Genomic DNA, 27,543 nt, shown 5'->3' with positions numbered 1-27,543 from the left:
TTAAAAAAAATAAATTTTAAATAAATTTAAAAAAAGCAGTTTTAAATTATCTATCACTGTAGCTGCAAAAGCTTCACCTTACATGAGAGAAGAAAATGGGCCTGAAAATGGACTCGAGTGCATGTTTTTTTAACACGAGAAAGAATATGCCTTGCCAGATAATCAGTACACACAGTAAAACCTTAGATTATGAGTAACTTGTTCTGTGAGTGTTCTGCAAGACAAGCAAACCTTTCTAATAAATTTTAACTTGATAAACGAGCAATGTCTTGCAATATGAGTAGTATATGACAACAAATCTCATATGATCACCAACGGAGCCAATGTTTCTCCCTCTCCCCCTGCCTCTCTCGCTGTGGGACTGTGGGTGATCACCAATGCAATGTCACATTTCTGCAAAATCCTCAAAAGGAGGCAAAAGCAAGTGTCATTGGCCAGGTTCCTTGTTCAAGTTGCACTAAAAGGAAAAGATTCCACTGAGCGATAGATAGTAGTGATTCCATTAGTGATAGTGAAAGTCGTGCTACACAATAACCCTCTTCTCTCGTCTCCCTCATACCAGCCACGAAGGCTTTCAAAGGTAAGTGCAGGTTCATTTGTTTATTTTTCTTTACATTTTGTATTTTCTTTATTATTTTGTATTATATTACAGTATTGTAGTCATTTTTATGTGAGTATTTTTGGGTTGTGGAACGAATCATCTGAGTTTCCATTATTTCTTGTGGGAGAATTTGCTTTGATATACAAGTACTTTGGATTACAAGAATGCTTCCGGAACAAATTATGCTTGTATACATATTAAAATATCTAAATTGATCTAAATTTACCAAGATAATATAAGCTTATCTTGCTTATCATATCCTATAAGATTTTAAACATAAATTCAGGTAACCAAAACAAAATGAATTTTTGTATAAAATATACACATATACAAAGGACTTCCAGCCGGAACAAAATGGCTTTGACCCATTTTTCCCTACTCCTCTCTTAAGCACAACTATAAACTTTGGAAATAATGAGAGAAAACAAAAGAACTCTTAAAGGTGGTAAAAAGAAAGTTAACTAGTTGGGACCCGAGGACTGGAGAAACAACACAGGTCCGGGGTCTGGCATCCCCTCACCCAACCGAAGGATACTCAGACTCAGTATTTCCTGACTCCTGATCGAAAAATACAAGACAGGCCAGGTAAGGTCATTTCTCGTCAGAGTTCCAGAAGGAAGGGAGAAAGAACGTGGAGTTTAAAGAGTATTTTAAGAAGTAACATTTAAAAACATCCCAAATCTGGTGGAAGACATTAACCTACAGATTCAAGAAGATGAGCTAACCCCAAACAGGGGTTAGTGAGTCCAAAGAAATCCATGCCCGGACACATCATAATTAAACTCTTAAAAATTAAAGACAAAAAAAAAAAAAAAAATCTTGAAAGTGGCCAGAGAGAGAATACAGTACCTATAGAGAGAAAAGCAATTTTAATAACAGTGTATTGCTTATGTGAAGCCGCAGAGGCCAGAAAGAACTGGCCCAATATTTCTCAAGTATTAAAAGAACTGTCAATTACAAATTCTATATACAGTAAAACTATCCTTTAGGAAAAAAAGGGGAAATGAAACCATTCTCAGGGAAGGAAAACTAAAAGAATCTGTCACAAACAGCCTTCATCTTAAAGACTGGCTAAAGAAACTTCTTCAAATAGAAAGGACATGGGTTTTGGCCCAATATATTTTTCTATCACAACTAGTAACGCTCCTCATTAATGGCTGCAAAAATTAAACAATCTTAAATTGAAGAAAATCACTGTGTCATATATCTGACAAATTATCTGGAAAAACAAAAGAGGGAAGTATTGTTTTGAGTCAATAAAAGAGAAAGCAATGGGTCTCAGAACCTGCAGAAGTCATGGGAACATGACATCAACATTAATACCACAGGAATTTAAATTCTCCAAAATACGTGGACACAAGGTGTCGCGTGAACATGAATGCAGACCTAGGAAACAATCAGATTCTCTCTTTTCCAGAGGGTAGCACAGTTCCTATTCAAATATGTATTCCCAGATCCTAAATACACTTCAGGCAAGGGTGAGCAAGCAATACAGTATCTAAACAGCTACAAGATGAAATGGCCATAGAACATATTTTAACATAGAGGGAAAACCAACTGGAGGTGGCTAGCAAATGCTTCCTCACACCTCACCAAGGAGACTGTAAAATAATGATAAAGGACAATTTGGTGAAACACGCGGCTTTCAAGATAGTGCTGATAGAGTCAAAGTAACATGGAAAGACGCCATACTTTGGAGGTGTTGCTGGACCTTTCTGACCTTAAGGGCCTCTTCTGTAAGATGAAGGTAACATAGTGCATGATAGTTCTGGTTATTAAATAAGAGAGTGTGAATAAAATAGGCTGCAGAAAGACTGGCCCATGGTAGGCACATAATAAATGACAGGTATGATTTATATTACAGCTCCATATAAAAATATGGGCTGTGATTTCTTCTAATAAGAACTGGGTCAACAGATTAGATGGGACAGGAGAAGAACACAAAGAAATGTGGCTGTTTTGGGATAACGGAATCATGGGTTAACTTTCATCCCTTTTTAGAATCTCATTTATTTGTACAATATAGGATTTGCAATGGCTTTATAGCATGCCTTCTAGAGATGAGAAAAAATAATTAGCAATTCCTCACAAGTTTTTCTTCTATGTTTTGTTTGATTTTATCCTTTTTTCCCTCGAGAGAGAAAGTAATAATATGCCTCTGTCTCTCTGAGTGAGCGGGGGGCGGGGGGTGGTGGTGAAAATGTCCAATATTTCACAGGCACCCTATAGTTCGCGATGATTCCATACAGACACCTCGAACTGAACATTACTGGATTTTAAAGGACAAAATTCACATGTGAGTCAAACATAAAGATATCTCTTTCCCTTTTGTCTCTAAAAGCAATGCTTCTGTCTTCACTGAATTAGGTGACTTTAGCCCTTGCTGTAAGTCAATTTGTCAAGTAGCTACAGCCTCCTTATCAGACATTGAGTCACTGTCCTTGAAAAAGTGGACCGAGTCACCTATTCTCAGATGAAAACAGCTTTAACTTGAAATTCCTCTGTGGCTGCCGACAGTGAACATGACTGTCGTAAACTGAGGCGCCCCTCCTGAAATCTGCATCTTCCCACAGGCACGGACAACGTGGCTTATTTGATCTTCAGATATGTGTGAATATGAAATCAGTATTAATGCACATAACCATACTATGTGAACAGAAAATAATTAGCGTCACGTAAAGGATTGCTCTCAATGTACTAACATCAATCACCACAGTCCTACCTTCCATATGGGCTGATGAGCTGTTACACTGCCTCTCCGATTTATGAAATTTTGGGGGTAAATCTGAAATTATTTCAAAACTAAAAGTTAAAAGAAACAAACGAGAGAAGTCGTCCCCAGCTACCTCATATCCTCACCACCCTGCAATATGCAAACGCTGGGATGTTTCCTGCCTCTCCTCCCCTTCGTCCTCCAACCCTTCTCTCTAAGCCCGAGAAGGAAGGAAGGGACAGCACTGCTATGCACGACGTCAGGAGCACCACCTGTGTGGTGAAGAAGGTTCTTGCACCTCTGGGCAGGAGGCTCTGGATGTGATTCCCCCTCTACGGACAGAGCCCAAGAGGCTCCCCAGCTGACCTGGCCCTGGGGGAGGTGCCCCGGGGTGGAGGAAGCAGTCCCACCCAGGAGCAGTTGCTAAACCCGAGTGTGCGTCCCAGGAAGAGGTTGCGGTGACCCAGGAAACGTACAAGGCTCTGAAGAAGGTCTGCCTAGTGAAGGGGAGAAGCAGGGCCTCCCCATCTGACCACACCACCCCCCACCCCCCAAAAGCGTCCTTTTGAGTGAAAACACAGCCCTGACCTCCAGTGTCTTTCTCCACAAAACTAGTTTGTCCTCTGCTCTTTCCTCATGCTGCTCTGTCTTTAGCAACTTAAGCAAACCTCAGAGGGGCACTAAATGTGTTTCTTGTCCCCCCACGTCTAAGCAGTCACCGGGCCCCCTGGGATTAACTCCTTCAGCTCTCTTTACCCTCCTCTATCTTCACAGCTGGTACCAAGTTCAGGGCCAAGTTTGGGCAACCTGACCCCTGCTTTTGTCCCCTGCCTGGCACCCTCCAGTCTGTTGTTCGTGAAGAGGTCAGAGGGTCTCTCCTAAAAATGCATCTCTGATCACGCTGCTTCTCACGTCTCTCTCTCTCCCACGCGGTCTCCGCACCACCATGGTAAAATGTGCACAGGACACTGGGGGCTCTGCTGCGCTGAACTGAGTTCGGGAAATCACCTCCTCAGAGCAGTCTCTCCTCACTGCCTCCAGGCAGGACGACTGCATGCCCTGCCCTGAACCCTATGCACTGTGCAGACTCTTAACAGCAGCGTTAGAGCCTTCGGGGTACGGACTTCTTTGTGCATGTATCTACGTGCTCCGCTGGATTGGGATCCCCACACGAACAGCGTACATTTACCTGGACCGGAGTTAGAGACACACACATACCATCCCATTTAGTCTTCACACATCCACGCATTACGTCCGTTTTACAGACGAGGAAACTGAGGTTGTGAGAGGTTTAGTAACTTCTCCAAGGCCACAGAGCGAGTGAGTGGTAAAACTGGGATCTGAATGCAGTTTTGTGTGAAGCGCCCAAACGCTTTACTGCTAACTGTCTGGTCTCTTGTCTATCCCCAGAGTATACAGGGAATGGTGCATAAACCATGCCGGAAGAATCTTCGGTGAATATTTCACAGACCACGGTTACTAGGCATGGCATTTTTCAGCATGTTTTAATTGAGCAGCAAAGAACATACGCAGTGCTCTGTACTGAGCCAGGGAAAAATGTTACTGGATGAAGCAATGCTTTCTGTTTTCTGAATCAAGCTCCTCATTCCCCTTGCCTAGTCACACTCAACCCAGGCAGTCACAAGCAGAAAGACAAGATGAACAGAACACACGTGACATGGTGCAATGCTACCCAGACGTTAGAGCTGAGTATCTTTCCCTGGCAGATGGGAAGAAGTGTGGTAAAGGGCCAAGAAGACAGGCATTGACATCAGACAGAACCAGGTTCAAACTCCAGTACGATCGTTCACAAGCTGGGTGACCTTAATAGGTTATGTGACCTCATCTCAAACAGAGACTGGTAACGACTTTGCAAGCTGTTCTAAAGAGTACACGCAGTAATGTGCACTTAATACACATTCCTCAGTCCCATCTTCTTCCTTCGACGATGCCCATGACAAGAAGGAATATCTTTAAAGGAAAGGAGCCCTAAGTCATCAAGAGAGGCCTTCCGAGGTGTCCAAATAGTTGCAGAACCCAGTAACACTGACGCTCTCTCAACCTGAAGAGGCACATCAAGCTCTATTAGAACATTTCAGATCTCTTGCTTCTGTCCAGACAAACATGCTTGTGAATCATTTGCTTCCATACGAGAAGCAGCCGGCTGGTCAGAAATCACTGGGAGCAAAGTACAGCAAATTAATACAAAACAGTATCAGTCTAAAAGCACCAGGCCACTCTGTAAGGAAACCTTTCCATTATTCCAAGGAAATCATTTTGCTTGTACATAAGCGGGAAGCAGCATGGTCTGAGCCTTCATCATTCACGGCAAGAACAGCAGATTGAAGCTCAGGGGTCCTGGCCTTGCCATTTTAAAGGTGACCTTAGATAAGTTTTTAAAAATTGAATATTCATTTATTCAGCAGATATGTACTGAGTGTCCTTAAGATCCATGTTCTCATGTTATTTATATTCTAATGGAAGAAGAAAGACATCATATAATAGAATGACAGACAGAAGGACAGGCAGGGAGAAGTGAGCAGATACTGGTGATCAGAAGAAAACTCAGAGGTTGCGAAATTGATCGTGACTGGGGCCTGATTTAGGATGCAGTATTTTAGAAATGGTGACATTTAAGCTAAAATCAGAGGAAGTAACTTCTTGTTTCTGGACAGCATGTCCTTTTCTATAAAATGTGACTTCGGAATTGGCATGCTTTTGAAAGTCTCCTCTGGTTCCAGGAATCGGTTTCCATGGCTAGCAAAGATATATTACATGTACGGGTAATTCACATGTGTGGGATATATTATATGTGTGTGGGCACATAGGCACATATATTTTTAACATCAAATCTTATCCTATACTTGATTAAGCAAACCATTTAGGGCAGGGAGTCTTAGCTTTGAAGACATTTAAGGTGACAGTAAATTCTTTGTAAGAAACTAAATCTAGCTTTGCATCCTGAAGCTGTTCCACTGGTCTTGGTCTGATAAAGAAGTGTGTATTTTGTTAATGTTTTGGCAAAACAAAGCCAAACTGGCCTTTGACCAGAGGAGTTAATATGTCCTTGCATGTTTCAAAGTAGGCAAAATGCATGAATTTGTAATAAGATTAGGAGTTTCCTTAAACCAATTTTTCTAGTGATCACTTACAACCACAAATCCAGACAGATCGAAATTTTAAAAGGTGAAACTCTAAGCCACATGTCCCTTTTTATACAAAAACAGAAAAAACAATAAGGTGAAGGGGTATGGAATCTTTTAAGGAAACATCAGTATTTTGACCCATATTTTTCATGCACCAGTTAAGCAGAAAATTACAAAACCTGAAAAACTCAGATAAATTATACCAAGGGAAGTAATACAATACATTCCTCCCTTCCCCCTCAAGTCTTCCCCCTTCCTTCTCTCCTGTACTCCATGCTGGGGCACTTTTCTGGAATGGAAAAGGAGGCCTCTCAAGCTGTTGAAAAATGAGGGCCTCTGAATTTTTAATTCTGTTAACTAATCCTTAGAAAACTAGGAATTGCTGTCTCTCTGAGAACCAGTGAGGTAGCAGGCTCCACAGACTCTGCGTTTAATTTTGCAGGAGCTGGCTGGTTTCCCGGCAACACATTGATTTGTAGGGCCACTACTTTGGGCACCTCGAGGATAATTAAATATTAAGTCCCTCTTTGATGTATGCAAAGTCTGCCTAAGAGGATTACCAGCCACAGCAAAGGTAGCAGTCCTATGTTTTCTGGTAATTGAACGTTGCAATATCATTATCTATTCTTATCTTTGCTCTGTAAGAATCTGCCTCTACCCTTAACATTACCTTTGAGAACAGAGAAAGGGGTAGGGAGTGGAGAAAACGAGAGCCTGTGGAATCCACATTTTGGGGTCTTCTAGGTGTTTGGGGTATGGAGATGAAGAAGACTCTAATGTGTGTGGAAGAAAGAAGAGTGAGCAAACCATCCTCTGCCTCCTCCAGCTCAAGGTTCCATTTTGCAAACCAAGAAGGCAAGGCTCACGGTTTAGGAATCTTTTCCAAGATGATGAAGCAATGGAGGTGGGAGGGTGGCCAAGATAATAGGCTTCTGAAGGATTTGTGCACCAGCACCCCGATCTTTCTACTGCTCGAGTGAAAGGTAAAACAGTTTTTTAAAAACAATAATGGAGACGGCTTCAGATTTGAACTAGGAGCGTACTTCTGTAACACTCTACAAGTTGCGGCCATTCCCACTGTGAAGCCACAATTTTTCCACATTCGCTTTCCATGTAGCAGTTATTTACAATAATAAACAGAGTGCCCTGGCCAAATACGCTTGCCCTCCAAAACAGATTTCACACAGCAATGCCAGACTGACACAGAATACTTAATTTTTATAGGAGGAGGAGAGATACTCACTGATTTGATTTATTTTGGAAGCGTATAGATGAATGACATAATTAAACTATGGTAGTTTTGTTATTTCCACTACCAAATACTTTAAAGAAACTCAGCTCAATAGCTCCAAAGAACAGGGAAATTGCTCTTGTATGAGGACAAAGTAAGAGGGGGAGAACCGAAAAGGGGTAAGGAGGCACGGGACGAGTTTTACTGGAGTCAGGGGTGTTGGGAGAGAGGTTTTCTAAGGGCCTGAAAAAGTTTTCGCCACCAGAGCAAACGGTGGTGAAATGAGACTGTTCGTACACACCGTGCAAAGGACAGAAACCAGACTGCGCTCAGTGAAATGGTCAGGTCAATTTAGAAAAGTACACGAGAAAGGAATCTTAACAAAAGGCTGAGCTCCCTTAAATCCTGTATTTGGAAAAAGTTTTGCTATAAAGAAATTAAAATCTCAGAAATATCCAGAAATCACTGAAATCATATAAAAGATGGTATACCTTTTATACCTTGTTCTCTGGGTAACTGGAAAGTTAAGAAAAGCTTAAAAGAAGAAATCATGGTTATACTCCTACTATTTCTGAAGCATTTTGGCCCAAATACGAAAGTGTGTGTTCTACTGTTTCAACATGACAGGTAAGATAGATGTTTTCCCTTTCCCTGGCCTCCACATTGTTTGGTAGTATTTTTGGTACACTGATCTCACATAACGCGAAGTGAGGCTCCAACAGGAGAAACCGGCCTCATCGTTCTGCCAGGCTTCAGCCAACAGCGAAGATGAAACTGAGCAAGGTTGAGCACTTGAAAAATGGAGGTTCTGTCGGAAAAGTACCTAACAGTAGGGGCGTTCATTTGTTTCAGAATGAGTCAGAATCCAAGATTCCACGTGGCAAAAATAATATGACCTAATTTTGAGTTTAACTCAAGAGATGCTACGTGAACCTTCCTGTCACTAAAAACAAGCATACTTCTAACGTCTACTGTGCCGGAGACCCGGAATATATTTTGTAGCCTATTGCATCTGTGTTCATAGACCACTCTTTAGAAAGACTGTTAGTGATCCCTTCATGTAATGCAAGGCAACATGTTGAGACTAAGTATGTTGGTAAGGTCATGGGGCTTCAGAAAGAGTATTATTCAGATACCAGTGACTTTTAATACAACCCATTTCAGGAATTTGGCAAGATTAAGAAAATACCTGATAATCCATCTCTTCTGAATCTCAAATTCTCTAATTCTAAAGAATACATAAGAGTAATTACCCACTTCTCTCATGTAGGAAAATAAGAATACTTAAAATAATAATTGTGAAGTTCTGAGATGAGTCTCAAGATATTCTTAATATCTGATGCATTTTTTAAAAGAAAAATTCATTGTTCTTTCTATGTAGTAATAAGGACATAAACATTAATTAGAAAGCGAAGCTTTAAAATTAGAAGGTACATTGAGTTGCAGTCAGACTTCCAGGAAAGTCTCTTGCAGAGCAGATTATGTGGGAAGCCTTATTTTTTTGGCGTATGGTCTGCAGGCTGACACACTTGACTGAGATTACTGATCCTTACATCCTATGTCTTTAGGCTGCATCAATTTAGAGTTTGAGCCAAACTTCAATGGCTACCGTATTTCTTTGATTTAGGAATCAGTATTCTCATTTACTCAATCAACAAGTATTTGAGCTCCCAACGTGTGCCCAGCATACTTAGGGGAATTCAAAAGACAATATATCCTCCAGGGCTTCTGAATTTTCCACAGTAGTGGGGAGACAAGACAATAATAGTAACAACAATAATTATTATAATTATATTATAATTATAATTATTATATATTATATACATAATTATATATTTATAATCAAAACATACATAATTATATATAATAATAATGATTATTATTATTATATAGCTAAAGCTCAAATGTGTGGAATTCAAAGTTTAATTAAGTTTGAAGTGGTCAGGGAAGGTTCCAGAGAGATGGCAGACCAAGTGAGTCTTGAAGGATGAGTGGAGAAACTAAGATCTTGTGTGTGCCTATGTTGTCAATATAGGGACAGAAGAGAGAGGAGGGCACCTGCCTGCCTGGGTAGAGTATGAAAAAAGTGAATTAGCTAAACTGCACACTGAATTTCCATTTAGATCCGCATTTCTCCAGGGACAGGGAGAGTTGCGATAATTAACGGATACTGTCAAGAATCCTGACTATATCCTCTGAAGAGAAAAATGCCACACACATGTGAAGTGAATGAGACATCGCTCCAGCACCTATGCACGTTCAAACACATGGAAAAATCCAAACCAATTCAATCCAATCCAATCCAATCCAAACGTATTTAACTACTAAACAGCTGGACTGAGGAACACAGTGGAAAATCTGCATTACCAAGCTGATTATTCACTGGAGGGTGGTTTGAAGTAATCGAGAAATAACCTCCAATTATTTTTAATAGGGAAAGCATGCAAAAACCAGTCGGACACTCCCTTACCTGTCTCTGGGGCCAAGCGGCTTTGAGAATGGCTTCCGTTCGAAAGAACACAAGGAGCTTGCCATCCTCCTCAGTCAGGTTAAATGACTGTCCCAAAATCTGCAGCACCTGAATGCGGGGCCTCACGGGCCAGGTGTCGTCAGCACAGAAAGGCCGCAGCCACACCAGCAGGTCCTCAGAGGAAACCAGGTCTTCCCTGAAGGGCAAAACCAAGGGTTAGGCAGAAACTCCTAAACCTTCTTTAAAAAAAATTCCAGTAACCCAATATAGTGATTGAGCCAAAGACTTGTTTGTTGGGTGACCTTGCCTTTTTCCTATTGAGAAGAGAAATTGAGGTTCTTCTTTTTTTTTTTTTTTAATTTTTTTTAATGTTTATTTTTGAGAGAGAGAGAGACAGAGACAGAGACAGAGACAGAGACTGAGTGTGAGCAGGGGAGGAGCAGAGAGAGGGAGACACAGAATCCAAAGCAGGCTCCAAGCTCTGGGCTTTCAGCACAGAGACCGACGCGGGGCTCGAACCCACGAGCCGTGAGATCATGAACTGAGCTGAAGTTGGACGCTTACCTGACTGAGCCACCCAGGTGCCCCGAGAAATTTAGGTTCTAAATGGCTTAAAGAAACCATATTAGGTATTTAAAAAATATGTAAAACGAATGTAGTTTTTACATATTTTACAGTATCATATTGAGTTACATAAAGCAGATGAAAAATAACCATGTTCTTAGCTACTCTATTTCTTATGAAAAGCTTAATAAGTATGTATTTCTATTAATGTTACTAACAGAGGTAGGCATCATTCTAAGTAATTTTAGGTAAACTAGTTTATCTAAACTAGCTGACAATACCTATGCAAAATCATTATTATAAATATTCCATTTTATTTAATTTTTTTTCCATTTGCAGAGATAACTGACATAACATCATATAAGTTTAAGGTGAATAATATAATGATTTGATATATGTATATTGTGGAATGATTATTAATAATAAGTTAACATCCATTACCTGACATAGTTACAAAATTTTTTCTCGAGATTAGAATTTTTAAGATCTACTCTTTTAATAACCTTCAAATATATAATATTGTTAACTGTAGTCCTTACGCTGTACATGTAAATTCCTTTTTATAGATGAGGAAATAGCCTTTAAGGAAAGGCTATGATATGCCCACACACATCTAGAATAGCGCAATATGACCCCAAAGTCCATGTTCTTTCTACACTTTTCTCTCTGATAGAATTTCAATACGGGGTTAGAGTATCAAGTTTTCTACTAAAGATAAAATATGAATGCAGGTTATTAAAGACCTGGGAAGTCTGAAAGGCTTCAGAGAAGGGAATATTTGTACGACTTTCTATCCAGTGCTAGAATCTATTCCTTTGTAAACCCAAATGGGCCATCTCAGAAAAACAACTCCTTTGATGATGATGTCAAAGAATTACTATTGATTACGGTTAAGAGGCCTCATATAGATACCTCACGTGCACAACAGCCCCGGAGAGCAGTGCTACAGCACTGAATCATACAGGTTTTGCTGTAACGACATCCTTATGAGGCTTCCAGCAATATATCACCAAGTCCCAAATTCCACGACCCAACAAGACCACAGGATATTTTTTAAAATTCTACAATACCACTGATTGTTTCTGTTACTACACATTCTATAATACACCTGTCAGTACAGTTTCATGGAAATTCAAATTAAAAAACAATTCATCATTTGTATTTAGGAATAAAAGAAATTCTAAAACACCATGGACAAGTGGCTTAAGCATTTTCTAAATCTACGAAGTCGTTTGTTAGTTTTAACTATGTGAGCCCTTGACATGTATCAAAAACGGCAAAATCGGGGTGCAAGAGAAGTAGATTTCTTGGAAATCTATGTGCAAAGTGAGCAGATGGTATCATGTGGGGGAAGAACATTTTGGGGAAACGTGATGGACCTGTGAGCCCTGGCCCCACCATGTGCTAACAACTCTAGATAAAAACCATGAATGTCATCATTCCCATTTTATAGTTAGGTACCAGAGGTCCTGAAAGTCTGTCTCTTGGGAGTCTGTGAAATCTAGATAATGTATAGAACGTACTTAGCCACAGTACATGGCACAGAGGAAGTACTTAATAAATAGTAAGCATCATCTGCATAACGATCATTATGATTATTATCAGTATCATGAAAGCACCAGCTTGTGCATGATGACACAGGGATGAAAATTATAGGATTCCTGCCTTCAAAGAACTAACAATGGTCCAGAAAGATTTTGAAAGTGACTACTATTCAAATTACTAATATATGTAAATATGAACAATCATTTTGGAGGAACAGAGAGTAGGGCCAGGGAAGGCTTCACCGAGGTCGTGGCATTGGAACGGGATCATAAAGGTCAAGTGGGCTACGTGTCAATGGCAAGGTGAGAAAATATCATCCAGATCAAGAGAACAGCAAGAAAAAAGAACCAAGGATTTCCAAGGACAGAGCACGTTCAGGGAGCAATGCAAGTGGGCGGTAAAAGAGAGGAGAGAGCTAAGGCAGCACAGGCCTCCTCACCTGGGTAACCGAGAGCACGCACCCCCGGCCACAAAAGCAGTGCAGCTTCCTGCTTTGACAGCACAGGATCTGCAGCTGTCAGGCTCACATTCAGCTCCCAGAATCCCCTCTTCCTGACAGCATGCCAGTGACCGGGAAGTCACTTAATGGCTCTGAGCCTCAGTTCCTCATTAGTAACTTGGAGAGAAGTACAACCCCTTACTTTTGAAGCTTTTGAGAATTAAACAAATATGTGAGTAATAAATTTCAAGCACATAATACATTATCAGACCTATAACTAAGTGCTTCGATTAACTGGCAACCATTATTACTGAGGCCAATATTTGAACTTGGACTCTCTTACTGCCGTTATCAATGACTACACGATGCTCCCGAACCAAATAGGGGATATGTTCCAGAACACTGTGGCAGCTGATTAAAATTATTTAGATACTGATGTGATATAGAAAGATTATTATAATGTTTTCCAAGTCAAACTGAGTTCGATTCCATTTACATTAGAGGTTATCATGCAGTTGATAACACTTGATATTTTGGAGGAATCTGCTCTAACTGCGGGTTGACAGTTCAAACACATAATGAAGTCGGCAAAATTCATCCCCAGAACAGAAATGCTGTGTTCTGGAAGCACCGTGTTCCAAATGAGCTTCACTGTATGTCCACGTGAATACTGGTGTTCAATAAGACCACACAGAAACGAAAGGCAGCTCTATAGGAGAGCTACCCAAGGACATGGCCTGGACGCTATCTCCCAAAGACATCAACTGCAAAATGGTTAACATTTTAATTTCAATCTGAGTTTTTAAAATCCATAGTCAGTCACTCTCATGACTCATCAAATACACATACACACACGTACAGAGAAAGAGCAGGATTTTTGATAAAATGGTAACAAATCGGCAAATCAAGGGGAAGCGTACATAGGTATTATGTTTTTCTATCCTTACAATTTTTCTGTGGGTTTGAAATGTTTGAAGTAAATAGGTGGGTGAAAAATAACCAATTATGACTTTTATAATGTCAAAAAAAAAAGACTGAGAAGAAGGAAAATGATTCCATTTTTAGAGTATCTTATGAAGGCAAGGAGAGGATTTAATGAGCTTAGGAATAAAAAGAACATTATTTCAAAACATTTTTACTTTATTATGAAAGTCATACAAATGTTTTTAAAAAGTTATAAACAGATAAAAGAAAAAACTGCTCATAGTTTCACTGCAAATACATAGACATTTTCCACCTTTTTCTCTACGAGTATTTTCTGGGGAGGAGGTTTTTATACTGCACAGAGTAACTTACTACTCTATTTAAAGAAAAATTAACAACTACTGGAAACACGTTCATACAATCGGTTTGGGATCAAAAAACAAAGAATCCTCTGAAATAGCTCTATTAACGGAGAAGGACAGCAGCAGCAACAAGAACAACAAAAATATACTCGCCAAACGATTAGTTCTATAGTGGAGCATGACAGGATACTCACAAAAGGAAGGGAACTGTCAACAAACAAAAGCAATTATTGAATCAAAGCAAAAAGACAGGTTTTGAGAAAATTAGTAAGCCAATCCTTGGTAAAAGAATTTTCAGATTCTGCCTGGCATACTCATACGAGGAGAACTCAACCTTGCACTTAAACAGTTAAAGTACACGAAAAGACATGGCAAACACAAAAAGCACTTTACATAATCTTGATGCACTACACAAAATGAAATTACCGTTCTCATTTGAGAATGGGGGAAGGAAAGATACTGCATTCAAACAGGAAAAACACAGACCACTGTGATTTCTTGTAAACATGAATGTCACAGAATCTGAATGCCTAAAGGGAACAGAGGGTCACTTAGTTCAATCTTCTATATTCGAGTTCAAACTGGCAGCCACATTTGTGTGTTGCCTTGCACGGCATACGACAATGTTTCAAAATTTAAACATTTTACAGAAAAATCAAGATTTTCCAGTTCCTTTTCCCGGCCTCCCCCCAGTTTTACTGAGATACTAGCGACATACGGAGCTAAGTTTAAAGGTGTAGAGCATAACGATTTGACTTACGTGTACTGTGAAATGATTACACAATAAGTTAACATCCATCACCTCATTGAGATTTAAAAAAAAAAGGGGGCGCCTGGGTGGCTCAGTCGGTTAAGCGTCTGACTTCAGCTCGGGTCGTGATCTCATGGTTCGTGAGTTCGAGCCCCGCATCGGGCTCTGTGCTGACAGCTGGGAGCCTGGAGCCTGCTTCGGATTCTGTGACTCCCTCTCTCTCTCTGCCCCTCCCCCTGCTCACACTCTGTCTCTCCCCAAAATAAATAAAACGTTAAAAAAAATTAAAAAAAAAAAAACCTTTTTTCTTGTGATGAGATCTCTTTGGATCTATTCTCCTAACAACGCAGCCCCTCTTGAAAAGCTGAAAGACGACAAGCGGGCCACTGTTTCCTTTAGACAAGGCGTGTGTGAGCTCCCGTGCCCCTCAGCCTCCACCACCCCCAACCTCTCCTCAAGCCCAGCCCACCTTGCTCATGTCCGTTACCTGCCTGGCCTCAGTGGGAAATGAGTGTGCAAACCCTGATCTGTAAAATTCTAGGTGAGGTTAAAAAGGGAGGGAGGAGGGGCGAGCAAGTAAACGTAAGTGAGCGAACAGTGAGAGACACCAACACTCATATTCTAAGTAGGTCCCTTGACTCAAGTCACGGACCCACACGCCACGCACACTTTGCTCCCTGCATACAGGGCTGGGTGGGGTGGACGCTCCCCAGTGCAGTACCTTCTGTTTCCTGGCTCCCATGAAATAACTGGGTCCCGGCAAGGAACAAGAGATAACTGCAAATAAATGAATGCCGGGACACATCAATGGTATCGCAGGAGTGTAGGAAGAAGTGTGACTTTTCTTCAAATAATTAACAGAATTAAATTCTATGAAAAGTTCCTGCAAATGACATCATTTCGACGTGCATACACGTCCAATCTCAAGTCTGAACTTTTGACAAATACTAAGAACCTCTTTGTGGCTGCTCTTGAATGTATGCAACCCAGAATCTCTTCCTCAGGTTCATTTATCAGTAAAAACCTGGGTGCATCTCACTATAATGAGGCAGGAATGACAGCTATGAAGTCTTAAGCAGAACCTGAGCTGGCCTCGAGAAAGACCGCAGCGGGAGGGTGGATCCGCCGTGCTGCCCGTTGACCAGGGCTGTTGGCAGGGCTCAGCGTCGCGGCACATGATGTTCATGCTTTGGGGGCACTCGGCGAACATCTGATGATTTACTCTGTCCCACAGAGCACGAAGACTAAGAAGAAATCAGATTCTATTTGCTTTAGTGGGCTTTCTCTCTTTTTTTTCCTTTCATTTCCTGTGCTTAAAAATACTGTGAAATCGCTAGGTAATACCATAGAGCTCAATGCAGTCTGAATATCTGACACTGCTGAGTATACATGAAGCTTTTACACAGCTGAAGCTGGACTGTGATCGAGGAGCAATTTAAACAAACAAATAAAATCTTCTAAAATACTCCAATACTTTTGGAGGAAATCTTTCTTCCTTTTTGAGTAGCGTGCAGAGGAATTCCTCATTAATTATCTGTTTTCTGAGTGGATTTATTTCTGCACGTCCTTTTGAGAATCACTAATATGCCGGTTCACACCCATGGGTCATTCCTGTTAGGAAACTGTTTAAAGGTATACGAAGGCAGGGAACAGAAGAGGGAATGAGGCCAAGGCAGAGAGAAGTAGACAGAAAAGGCGAGAAAACTGAGGGAGGTAACGCCTGAAGACCTTGCTACATGAAGTTCAGTCCCTGGACGGAGGAGCACTAGGGAGCTAGTTACAAATGTAGAATTTCAGACCTACTCTAGTAAAGTCTGTATTTTAATAAGACCCGCAGGCAATTCCAGGGCACGATGGCATTTGAGAGGTGCTACCTCACTCACTGTCCATTGCAGGCTCTTTAATGTCAGAAGCAGATGAGATATGGTGAGAGAAATTCATAGCATGTCGTTAGCTGGGCGACCCCGGAAAAATAACAAAACCTGTCTGAGCATCATTTCCTAATCTATAAAATGGAGACAACAATAATAGGATAGGGTGGTTGTAAGGATTTGGTGAGTTGCTGAGAGCCATTCCGGAGATCTTGCCACTGACTGATAGATGCTCGTTAGCTTTTTGTTTTTAAACGCATGATGATATTTTCTTAATTCCGGGTTTACCAAATATATTGTTTTAGAAAAATATTATTTTAGTTATTGGAGGCTTTTAAAATCCATTTTTCTTAAGCAATCTAATTGATTAGTTCTTAACTCAAACAGGAAATTTGGATTCTATTCTTAAAATATGTTATAGGCATACATAAAAAATGGGAGAAAACATACTCATCAATTTAATGTGCACGAGCCTCTCAATAATTAATTACCCTAAACTCGTCTTCAATTGTAGAGGTTGTACAAGATTTTTGACACTATTTCAAATTCTTACGATACTCCCCCCTGATGTCCGGAGGCAAGAATGTGGTGACACTGGAAAGGAAGTCTGTCTGTCCAGACACTCCACTGGTGGCCTGTCTGGGTGTGGTGGCTGTGGTGGCTGACACTTAGCACAGGTGAAAGAGGAGGGAAAGAGGGCTTTACGAATGGGGCAGAAGCTGCAGGTCAATGGCAAATCATACTTGTACCAACATAAGGAGTCAAAGGAGGATGTACCCACGACGCCATAAAACCCAACACGTGGTGGTAGCCATGACTCTCCGTATGCAGTCTGCCTGCCAGGACACTATGGGATGGCGTATGCCCAACCTAAGAGCACGTGAATGTGTGTGACAGCTGACAGTGTGCAGAGAAAGAGGCGACTGGCTCTCTAAACATGCCATGGAGGGCAGTGGATGTTCAAGTTTGGGGGCGGGGACCGAGGGAGGCTGATGGTATGTCCCTGAAATACCCAGGCCTGGTGTGGCCTCCTGGGGGTCAGGCAGTCAGGTCAGGCTAAGTAGTGAGTGACTGAGAGGGTTACTTCAAAAGGGTCCGAGTCCCCATGTCGCTCCAAAGACCCCACTGAGAGCTACGTGGAAAGGAGGGACTCCCCCATGTGACGCTGCTGGGCAGAGTTTTGGGAAGAGAAACTGAAGCCAAGGATTTGGGTTTAAAATCCTTGTGGATCCAAAAACTACTTGTCAGGAATAAAAGTTATGACTTTGTCTTTCTTCTTCTTTTTCTTTTTTAAGAAAAAAGAAATTGTTCGCTGAAGTTTTTCTGTTGAGAAGACTTTGTTATTCTGTGTCTCTGGAATAAAAAAAGTAAGATCTCGTCTGTTTCTCCATCCCCCGGTGTCTTCCTCTTTGGAAATCAAAGCTAAAAGAAAAAAAAATAGTCTGTATGCAAGACACCCGAGTTGGATTCCTGTGTATCTGTGGCTGGAAACCCACTAAGAAAAATACTGCCTTCTAATCCCTCTGTGACGTGTCCCCTGGAAGGGGCTTAGTGCCCTTCCAGATCCCTGTCATCCCGCGAGGCCAGGCTCCGGGGCGTCCTGCCCTGAGAGCAGCTGTGCTCTGACAGGAGCGGCCGGCAGCGAAGGGGCGGCCGGGCAGGTGTGAGGAGGCGCACGTCTGGAAGGGGGCTGAGGGTCTCCCACGCGGCGTCTCTGCTCTGCCGCATCTGCAACGCTTCTGGTAGTTTCCTCAGCCCGGAGTACCGTCACCCTCCTCCTCGTCCTCACAGACTCACATTTCACAGACCAGGCCCAACGTGGCCCCTCGTGTATCCTGCTCTGACCTCCCCAGGCAGAATAAACTGCTCCCTCTTACTGTGCTCTCTGTCCAGCACCTGCCCCTCCAGAGTGTGGTAACCAGGGCTGGGGGAGGGGCACGGGGGGCTTGTCACCCCTGCAAGACTGAGCTTCTGAGGTTGGGGGTTATTTCCTCCCCGTATCTTACTCCTCGTGACTCAGCACATGGTGCACATGTAGGTCATCTCATTTCTCTTTAGAATGAGAGGTAAATCGGCCCCTGCTGTGGCTTCCTTCTTACTGAAAGACCCACGAGCAAAGGGGATCAGAAGAAGCGTGTGAAGCAAAAGGCTGAGTCGGTAGAGGCCCCTGACTGCCGTGTTTTCCCACTTTGACCAGTATGGCTTATCCTCTGTCTTCCAGTCAAACCTCGGGCACAGAGCAATGCATGGAAATAGGCTGCAAAGGCATCTGAGAGCTGAATTACGACTCAGAGCCTGGCTGGGATCCTGGTTCCATCTCCCAGGCCTACGACTGGGGGCAAGGCCTCCTCCGAAAATGGCAACAGCGTACGCAACCATCAGAAATAATATTCAGGGAAGCTACAAAGACCAATGGGAAGACTCACAATAGCAAGCAAATAAAAAAAGAACAGGAAGTGTTTATATATTTTGATTGAAGCTATATAAAAATACATCTGTACCTGCACAATAACTAGAAGGTAATGTACAAATAAAAACAATTACAATACTCAATGAACTATGAGGAGTTTTTGCAAATATTTCTTCATTGGTATTATTATATCATATTTCCTATTAAAAAGAAAACGGAGGGGTGCCTGGGTAGCTCAGTCAGTTAAGCATCCGACTCTTGATCTCAGCTCAGACCTTAATTTCAGGGTTCTGAGTTCAAGCCCCACACTGGGAAACCTATAGGAAGGAGAGGGAAGGGGAGGGGAGGGAGGGGAGGGGAGGGGAGGGGAGGGGAGGGGAGGGGAGAAAAAAGAAAACTGAGGGGCGCCTGGCTGGCTCAGTCAGTAGAGCATATAACTCTTGATCTCAGGTTTGTGAGTTCAAGTGCCATATTGGATAGAAAGATTTTGTTAAAACAAACAAACAAACAAACAAACCCACAAAAACAATATAAAAAAAGGAATTGGGGCCCGGCCTTACAGGGATGACATGAGTAAAAGCCACAGGAAAGATGTCTGTAAACTCTGGTGAATATATAACCACCCACTTGATGCTATTAACCCTGTCGCTGCCACTGGACCTAAATGAAAAATTCTTTCTAAAAATGGCATTAGAGACACACATCTTTCTAGACTCATAAAACCTGTACACTCATAGTCCTCCGACAAGACAGACCTAACATGTATAAAGCTCTAAGAAATATATAAACATTCTAGAAATTTCCATACTTCACTCAGTCCAGCTAACCTCTCGGAGATGTGAACCCCTCTCTCCTAAGAAGCTCAGAGCAGCTCCCCCTCCTGGCCTCACTCAAGAGGTGGTGAGAAGAAACCATACTCTCCCTGCAGAGGGGGCTCTGGAGAGAAGGGGGGTGTCCTGCTGGAGCTGAGGAGTGAGAGGGCAGCTGTGAAACTGTGTCTCCAGATGGAGAGCCTCTGTAGTGACAAAGTTCTCGGCAATTCCTTCCGAAAACACCTGGGAAGACTGCTTCCTCTCGGCAGTTTCATAAATATGGATATTCACAATAATTCTAAGATCCTGCGGAGTGCCACGAAGCGAGACACGCGAGCCGTTCTAGGCTTACCCCTTGTCCACGCTGGCGTGGACGGCTGCGACAACACCTTCCAGGACCTGGAGGGGGTCCCTGGGCCCACCGAGCTCAGCGCTGCCTCCGCTGCGAAGGGAGAGAGAAAGAACCGGTTCAGAAGGGGGCTCCGGGCTCAGCAAGCAGCACGGCGTTCGCACTCGGAGCCCGGCTGGGCTGTGGCAGTGCGCGCTGCCGGCTCCCAGCCACGCGGGCTGCGTGTGGTCCGCGAGGGCACTGAGCCCTACACGACGTGCCAAAGGTGTGGAAACGAAACGCCTTCTGCCTTTAAGACGCTCACGGTCTCATATGTGCTTGTTTTGCTGGCAAGAAAATACAATCTACCTGCCTCCTGTCCTCCAAAAAACAGTCAATGGACATTATTATACGTGTGCATTAAATACATAATCATCCAAATTCTCCAGCTGGACTTAAAAAAAACCCTAATATTTACGTGACGCTCACTAGGCACGAGACACCGTTGAATGCTGTACGCACATGTACCATTTAATCCCCAACAGCCCACAAGGTAGGTACTATTATTATGCCCATTTTACGAGTGTATATATCTGGGACTCTAGTAAATTTTGAAAAAAAGCGACAGAAGACAAGTTTTAGCTGAGTGTTCTGAATAATTTCAGCGGTAGGACTTAAATCAACTGCTGGATTCAGTTCTTTACACGCCTTTGTTGTTTCATATCTACCAAATTCTACTAACTTTCTAAAAGGTGAACGTTATGGATGTTGTCAGTAGCAATTTCTTTTCCTTTGAAAAGGAGGTAGCTGAACTTCTGAAGTTCCCTCTCCTCCCACTACTGAAAGATTTAATTCACATTTATTGAATATCTTCTGTGTGCTAAGCATAACGTTTATTAGGTGAGAACCAAATCTTAGTAAGTGGAGCTGGGTGCAGGGAAGGAGAGAGAAGTGTAATTTCTGGCACAATTTTACAAGGGTCAAAATATCACATATTTTCATTATCTACAAAAATGGGCAATTTTTAGGAAACAAATTCATCAAAGCACCGATTTTTCAAAATGTTTTGTTTTTGTGAGGTTCATCTGTATTTTGATTTAAGAAACACTAAAAAGATAGCCATGAATCAAAAGGTGCAAAATGTGACCAACGAGGATCTGTCATCAATGAAAAGAGGAGAGGGGCGCCTGGGTGGCTCAGTCAGTTAAGCATCTGACTTCGACTCAGATCATGACCTTGAGGTCTGTGAGTTTGAGTCCCGCGTCGGGCTCTGTGCTGACAGCTCAGAGCCTGGAGCCTGCTTCCGATTCTGTGTCTCCCTCTCTCTCTGCCCCTCCCCTGCTCGTGCTCTGTCTCTCTCAAAAATAAATAAACATTAAAAAAAAAAAAAGAAAAGAAAAGAAAACAGGAAAGTGGGTGGCTCTTATAACCACCACCACCACCAAAACATAATAAGCTAATAACAGAACACTGCTTTATTAACTTGACATTTGTTATTTCTTACAAAGTGTTATATTTTATTTCTCTATCTCTATCTCTGTCTCTGTCTCTCTCTAAACATTACCAGATACCTCAGATCATTATAAGGTGAAAACTGTATGAGGCTGGGGTAATTAAACTGATAAAGGCTCATTTGATTTCAGTTCAGCTGTGGAAAACTGACATGCATTTAATCAAAAAGTTCCTCAAGAGCAATGCAGAATTACAAAGAATGCTTAAAAGGAGAATACATTAAACACAACCAAATCTTTCAGCCTAATTGCATTATTCACAGAAAGCACTTCATGCCTCATTCTTCTTTTAGCTTAACTTTCCCCCTTTTCTAACCCTCCCGGATGCATTCCCACGAAGACACCCGCATACTGACATAAAGCTAGAATTTCTCAATTGTTGGTTTCAGACCATTAACTGCAGGTAAATAAAACTCTAAGAGACTTAACAGATGTCTAACTTCTTCAGTATACGATTAACCTTGCCTTGTGCATACTTCGAAAGAAGCTTCTGGGAGCCATTTTGCAAGCTCTGAAAAGAAGTGTGAGTAGAAAAGTCAGGATGTGTACATCCCCCGGGGGTCACATGATGACCTGACATTTAGCTACCTGCTAATCTTGGCCCTTCCCTTACTTCAAGAATTATTTGGGGATGGGGATGATGGCGGGAGGAGGGGGAGTGGCAAGAGGGTCTAACCAGAAGTTAATTTCAGGGTGGGTTACACACAATACCAATGGGGAAACACTTTCATGGTTCTCCACCCTTGAGGTATTTTAAGACATAAGACTTTGAGAAATCTGATAATAACCTCTCACTTTTATGAAGTACTTCCTAGTGAATAAAATGCCTCTACGTACATGATCGTTATTTTTACCTTCGTGACTGTGAAACGAGTGCCATCACTGGCAAACTATCGCCTCGGCTTTCCGGGGACTCTTTTCTGGCTTACCTCAGGGCAGAAACTATTCTCCTCACTGCATTCTGCACTACGTCCTTGGGCGAGATGTCGAGAGGGCCCACGGCCACCTGCAGCAGCTTCTGGATCATTCTCAGAGGCAGGCCATCTAGACACATGGCCACAGCTTGATCGTGAACTTTCCCCTTTTCTGATCGGGACAGATCATACAGGCGACTGTATTTCTGCAGCGCTTCCTGAAAAGATAAGGGGCACAACACCTAAACATCAAGTAGAAATAAGGTGTGGCCACATGTACAGAGTGAAGCAGATTTAGACGACTCTCAAACCAAACAAACACACTCGAACTACAAAGGCCACACGGAAGGAGATGTAGTGGTTTGCAAGAGCTTGGGCTTCCCGGACACCAGGCTGGAGTACAAATCCTTGCTTTTTCGCATTTATTAGTTGATGAGCCGTCGGGACCTGCAAAATGAGGATGATGACAGAGATTCTTGGGAAGAGAGGGTGTTGTGAATGTTACGTGAGATCATATAAGAGCCAGGCCTTTTTAGCACAATGTCAGACACAAAGTGAAACTCATGAAGTCTGAGTTTCTTGATTATTATTGTGATTATTATTATAACCACATAACAGCTCTGATCTGCACAAACCCAGGTAGTACACGTGTGTTACCTAATTTAATGCTTAGAGTGAGCCTGCAAAGAGTTTTAATTAGCTCCGTTTTACCAAAAAGTAAATTGAAAACCAAAGATGTTAAGTAACATGCCCAAAGGCACATGGGGATGTTCAGGGGGACTAGGATCAGAATCCAAAAGACTACATCTCCCCACCCCCATGCCACACAGCCTGCCCCTCTTCGATAATATCTGTAAAAATTAATGTGACAACAAATAATTTATGAAATGGGCCACAAACTACTATTTTTCATCATACCAAATGTGGTCACTTAATGTTTAGAATGCTTTCCAGGTTCTTTATAAGCTTCTCGGGTAACCTAGAATGCACTGTTTTGCCTTTCAGAACCACCACGTAAAAATCCGTTAACTGGACAGTTGATGATACTGAAGAAATACTGTTCATGTTTTGATTGTGATAATGTTGCAGTGGTTGTGTTCACATGTATCCTTTGAGAAAAAGATAAGGAAATATTTAAGGATAAAATGAAATGATGACCGGGATTTTCTTGAAAATAATCCACAGGAGTGGGGAGAGGGTAGGGGAGGTAGGCATGAGATGACGGGTCACATTCTGATGACTGTTGATGCTGGGAGTTGGGCACATGACATTTCGTTTTACTCTTCTCCCCACTGTGAGACTTCTGATAACAGAAAATGCCCATGAGTTCAACAGAACAGTTACTCAGGTCCCTGCTGAGCAAGAGGGAACTGAGGCGTCACAGGATAAAAACCTCGAGTTTAGACCATGCTAACGTAGGGTGTGAGGGATCTTCTTTCACTGGGTGTAGAATTAAAGAGGTGAAAGTTAAAGCCTGAACTCAAAAGGGACAAATGTATGGGGATAAAGGTTATTTCCAGTGTTTGCTATGAGAGGAACTCTAATAAAATCAAATAGGGTCCAATTTAGGAACCAGAAGAGTATCCTATTATGGACCATCCATGGTCTGACTGAATAGCGTTTGCAAGCAGTCATTCGGTACCTTTAAATCTCAGCCTATTTGAAACAAACAGCTGTTTTTGTTAATAACCCCCCTGGCCCCATAGACGTGATTCAAGTCACTAAAAGATAATACTTGTTCCAAGGACAGTAATGACAATTCTCCAGATTTGAATATAGCATACTTAATTAAAAAACTAAGCAAGACAAGTATGTACATTTTTATACTAATCAGCATAATCATTTTAACTTGGAGGAATTCAAATTTTACCCTAGTTCTTATAATTATGGATTACAGTACTCTACATGTCAGTAGGATAAAATCAAGATTGGAAAAGCTGATCCGTTCCCTGCAAAGGCTTCTATCTGGCTTGCACATCATTTAATGTTATTCATTAGGCAGGCGACTAGCACTGAAAAATACAAAATGAAATAAAACTGCTATCAAACTTTTGAATTCTGCTCATTATCTTTTCCACGAGAGTTTGCATTTATGTGTCTCCTTCACATTTTGAAATCTTCCTTTTGTTCATTATCTGAACTGCTCTCCACTGACCGATCTTTCTAGTCAGGAATATTTCTTTACAAGCCAAGAATACGATTCAATCAATATGTAAGGTTTTAGAAAAATAAAAGAGGAGATTAGTGGCCACTTACAGGTTCATTTACCGTAACATTAATGGGGCAAATGAAATATTGCTTATATATCTAAACATTGTTTTTACCTATATGAATCCATTTACTTATTGATCTGTCAACTCCTCAGTTATGGAAAAGAACAGCTTAAACTCCCTCGGCTGTAACAATACAGAAGAAAAACTAGAAAAGCTACAGAGGGTTCCCCTGTGTTGTCCTAACACCCTGTCCTAACTGCCTCAAGAATCATCCTGGGCAGGGGGCTCCTGACTCTCACGAGAGTATTTTCTGAGACACCATGAGGGTCTCAACCAGAAACCATGTCGGAACAATTGTATCAGCCAAAAAAATGCATATCGATAAAATTAGGTTGGAAACAGAAAACATAAACAGGATGGGGCGTATAATTAAAAAAAAATCTGAAGCAGGCATGGATGGCTCTTTCTGGACTTTTTGGAAAATTCGGGGGAAAAAAAAATCTATCATTTTTCAGTTGGAGAGCAAAACACTTACCGGCTAGAAGCAGGGCTTGCAAACCACCGACCCCATCCTTTTTCAGCCTCAGTGACCACTCCTTCCCCCAGGCACCCATCCTGGGCCATACCCCCCGGGTGCCCATCCCCCACCCCAACCACCTTCTGTTCCTCAATCCCGTTAAGTGGCCCCAAATCCTCTTCAAAGAACCGCAAACCTGCAAATGGGAGTCCACAATCAAGAGGTGATGAAGAGGCTAGAGGATAAAGGGTTGAGGGACATTTGCAAGGACATCTGCAAGAATGAAACCTCTATCAACACCACTAATACGGCTCTAAAGGACGAATGTAAGCCCTACTGAGGTTGCCAGAGGGAGTGAGCATGGAGAAGAAGTTTTCCCTTCATTACCTGCTCACTATTCCTCAGAGAAACAAGGAAGCTGTGGTTGAGGGTTTCCAGGTGAGCAAGTGATTTCTCCAGATGGCCCCGGGCATCCGCATAGGTGATTTTAGAGTCACTAGCTTCTTGAATGCTGTCTTCTGAACTTCTTTTCCGCGGCTTCTCAATAAAATGCTGGACTGCCTGGACAGCCTTTCTAGTCATCTCTTTGCGTGCTTCCACGGACAGCTTCAACACAAAAAGGTATTGAAGGGCAGTGAGACAAACTGGCCCTGCATTTGTATTCAATACGGTATTAATAAGGTGTATTTAATAAGGTGTTAGCGAAGTAAAGAGAACAAGAGTGAAACGTTGATATACAACTTTAATTGGTGCCTAGGACTTTTGCTGTATTAGTTTTTCTTCTGTGAGGAGAACAACAGTGAGGTGCCATATGCACTATTAAGGTAGTAAATCCAGATTTTTTTTTAATGCTAAAATGCAAAAGTAGGTGGTGTTATGATGAAACTAGCATTCAGATAGATTACTGGTTACAATGCAGAAATGAGGAGTCATTTCTACAGTTACAATTCCCAGTTTCAATCATTTATTACAAGGAAATGATTAAAAAGAAGAAAATTGTATAGGCATAATGATTTCAACTGGAATAATACTCTAAAATAAAATCTCAAAAGCAACCTAATTGCCTGGTAATAACAGAAATGGTAACTAACTTATGATAAATTACTAGATAGAACATTATGCAGCCGTTAAAATTAGATATAAAATCAGTATTAGCAATTTGGAAAGTGCTTATCATAAAATGTTGAATTTTAGGAATCAGAAATCATAAAACTGTCTACACCACGCTCGTATTAAAATCCGAACGAAACCTGTACGGCTGAACAGAAATACATACACGCACACACACACAGACACCAGTGACTGTTATGTTAGGGTTATGAGCAATTTTGTTCTCAATTTTGTCAATTTTCTACACTAATGTATTCATTCAATTACTCACCATTTGAGTTGTGACACGCGAAAGTCACTTTCTCAGGTATGCACGCGTTGTCTTTTTCTCATAATATTAAAAACATTAAGCTTGCTTGGCCTCAAGTCTAAACGTAACCCATCTTGACGGACACACCACAGACTGGTGAGCCACGCTGGGCTTTTTGAGGCCCCGCTGATTTGCGCTGTTTTGGATCTTAGATTTAGCCTCATGTCAACTACTCAAGCACATTTTTACTACAGCCTTAAAAGGGCTCTGTGTTGATTTAAGTAAATAAAATAAAAAACAGATGAGGAGTCTTAGGACAAAATCTTATCTTTATTTTCTTTCTCAACATCAGGTACCCTGTGTGTCTGGTTATTCTGAAAAATACCACAGACATCAACATGGCACCTGCAACCACACCAGGAGGCAAACCCCGCTCAACCCTCCCCACCAGCTGCCTCCAAGTCACTCTGTGTAGAATTCATGTGGCATAATGAGGACAGCTGACATTTTCTTCGGTCTATACAAATATGAGTAAAAAGGAACTTTAGGAAAGTACTATTTCCACTGAACTGTAATTAAGTGTGTGCTTTGCAAATGCAGCTTCAAGTAAGTTTTGTGGCCAGACTGCTACCCCCAAGAACCTTGGCATACAACAACATCAGAAGCGACTACTGACCATCAGTATCAGTTCATCATTCTCCTCCCTTGCATACCCCGTGAACTCTTTTCTGTGGTTGAGAAATACAAGATCACAGAACTTGTGTTTAGTTCAACAGCCCTCCTTACTTTCCCCCATCATATGGATGGAAGGACTGAGCCCTGGGGAGGTTCTGTGATATGTTGGGGTTCCTCGCATGAGTG

General features: G+C 41.8%; 1 protein-coding gene and 1 long non-coding RNA gene across 6 annotated transcripts in view; one reads left to right on the top strand and one right to left on the bottom strand.

The window, feature by feature from the left end:
• NBAS (NBAS subunit of NRZ tethering complex) overlaps positions 1–27,543 on the bottom strand; it is a 331,328-nt gene that overhangs the window by 26,746 nt on the left and 277,039 nt on the right. For 2 of the 3 annotated variants that reach the window (XM_027077936.2, XM_027077937.2), the window contains exons 45-48: positions 25,710–25,928; positions 22,608–22,810; positions 20,192–20,281; positions 10,162–10,357 (exon numbers count right to left, since the gene is read on the bottom strand). In XM_027077936.2, the coding sequence (XP_026933737.1) occupies positions 10,162–10,357; positions 20,192–20,281; positions 22,608–22,810; positions 25,710–25,928 (708 nt within the window). The remainder of the gene's footprint in view (positions 1–10,161; positions 10,358–20,191; positions 20,282–22,607; positions 22,811–25,709; positions 25,929–27,543) is intronic. The other variant, XM_053201218.1, reaches the window with a different exon arrangement.
• LOC106980365 (uncharacterized) lies at positions 278–27,443 on the top strand. Of its 3 annotated transcripts, none has more exons than XR_008289673.1 (4): positions 278–580; positions 4,725–5,692; positions 7,205–7,443; positions 17,913–17,956. It is a non-coding gene; the product is annotated as an uncharacterized LOC106980365 (long non-coding RNA). The 3 variants fall into 3 exon arrangements; XR_003426993.2 differs by lacking the exon at positions 4,725–5,692 and adding an exon at positions 27,035–27,443 and having other exon boundaries at positions 296–580; positions 17,913–17,984; XR_008289674.1 differs by lacking the exons at positions 4,725–5,692; positions 17,913–17,956 and adding an exon at positions 27,035–27,443 and having other exon boundaries at positions 297–580.

This window comes from Acinonyx jubatus, chromosome A3 (genome assembly GCF_027475565.1).
Source record: "Acinonyx jubatus isolate Ajub_Pintada_27869175 chromosome A3, VMU_Ajub_asm_v1.0, whole genome shotgun sequence".
In the NCBI taxonomy this organism is placed as follows: domain Eukaryota; kingdom Metazoa; phylum Chordata; class Mammalia; order Carnivora; family Felidae; genus Acinonyx; species Acinonyx jubatus.
This window is presented reverse-complemented; position numbering and strand designations above follow the sequence as displayed.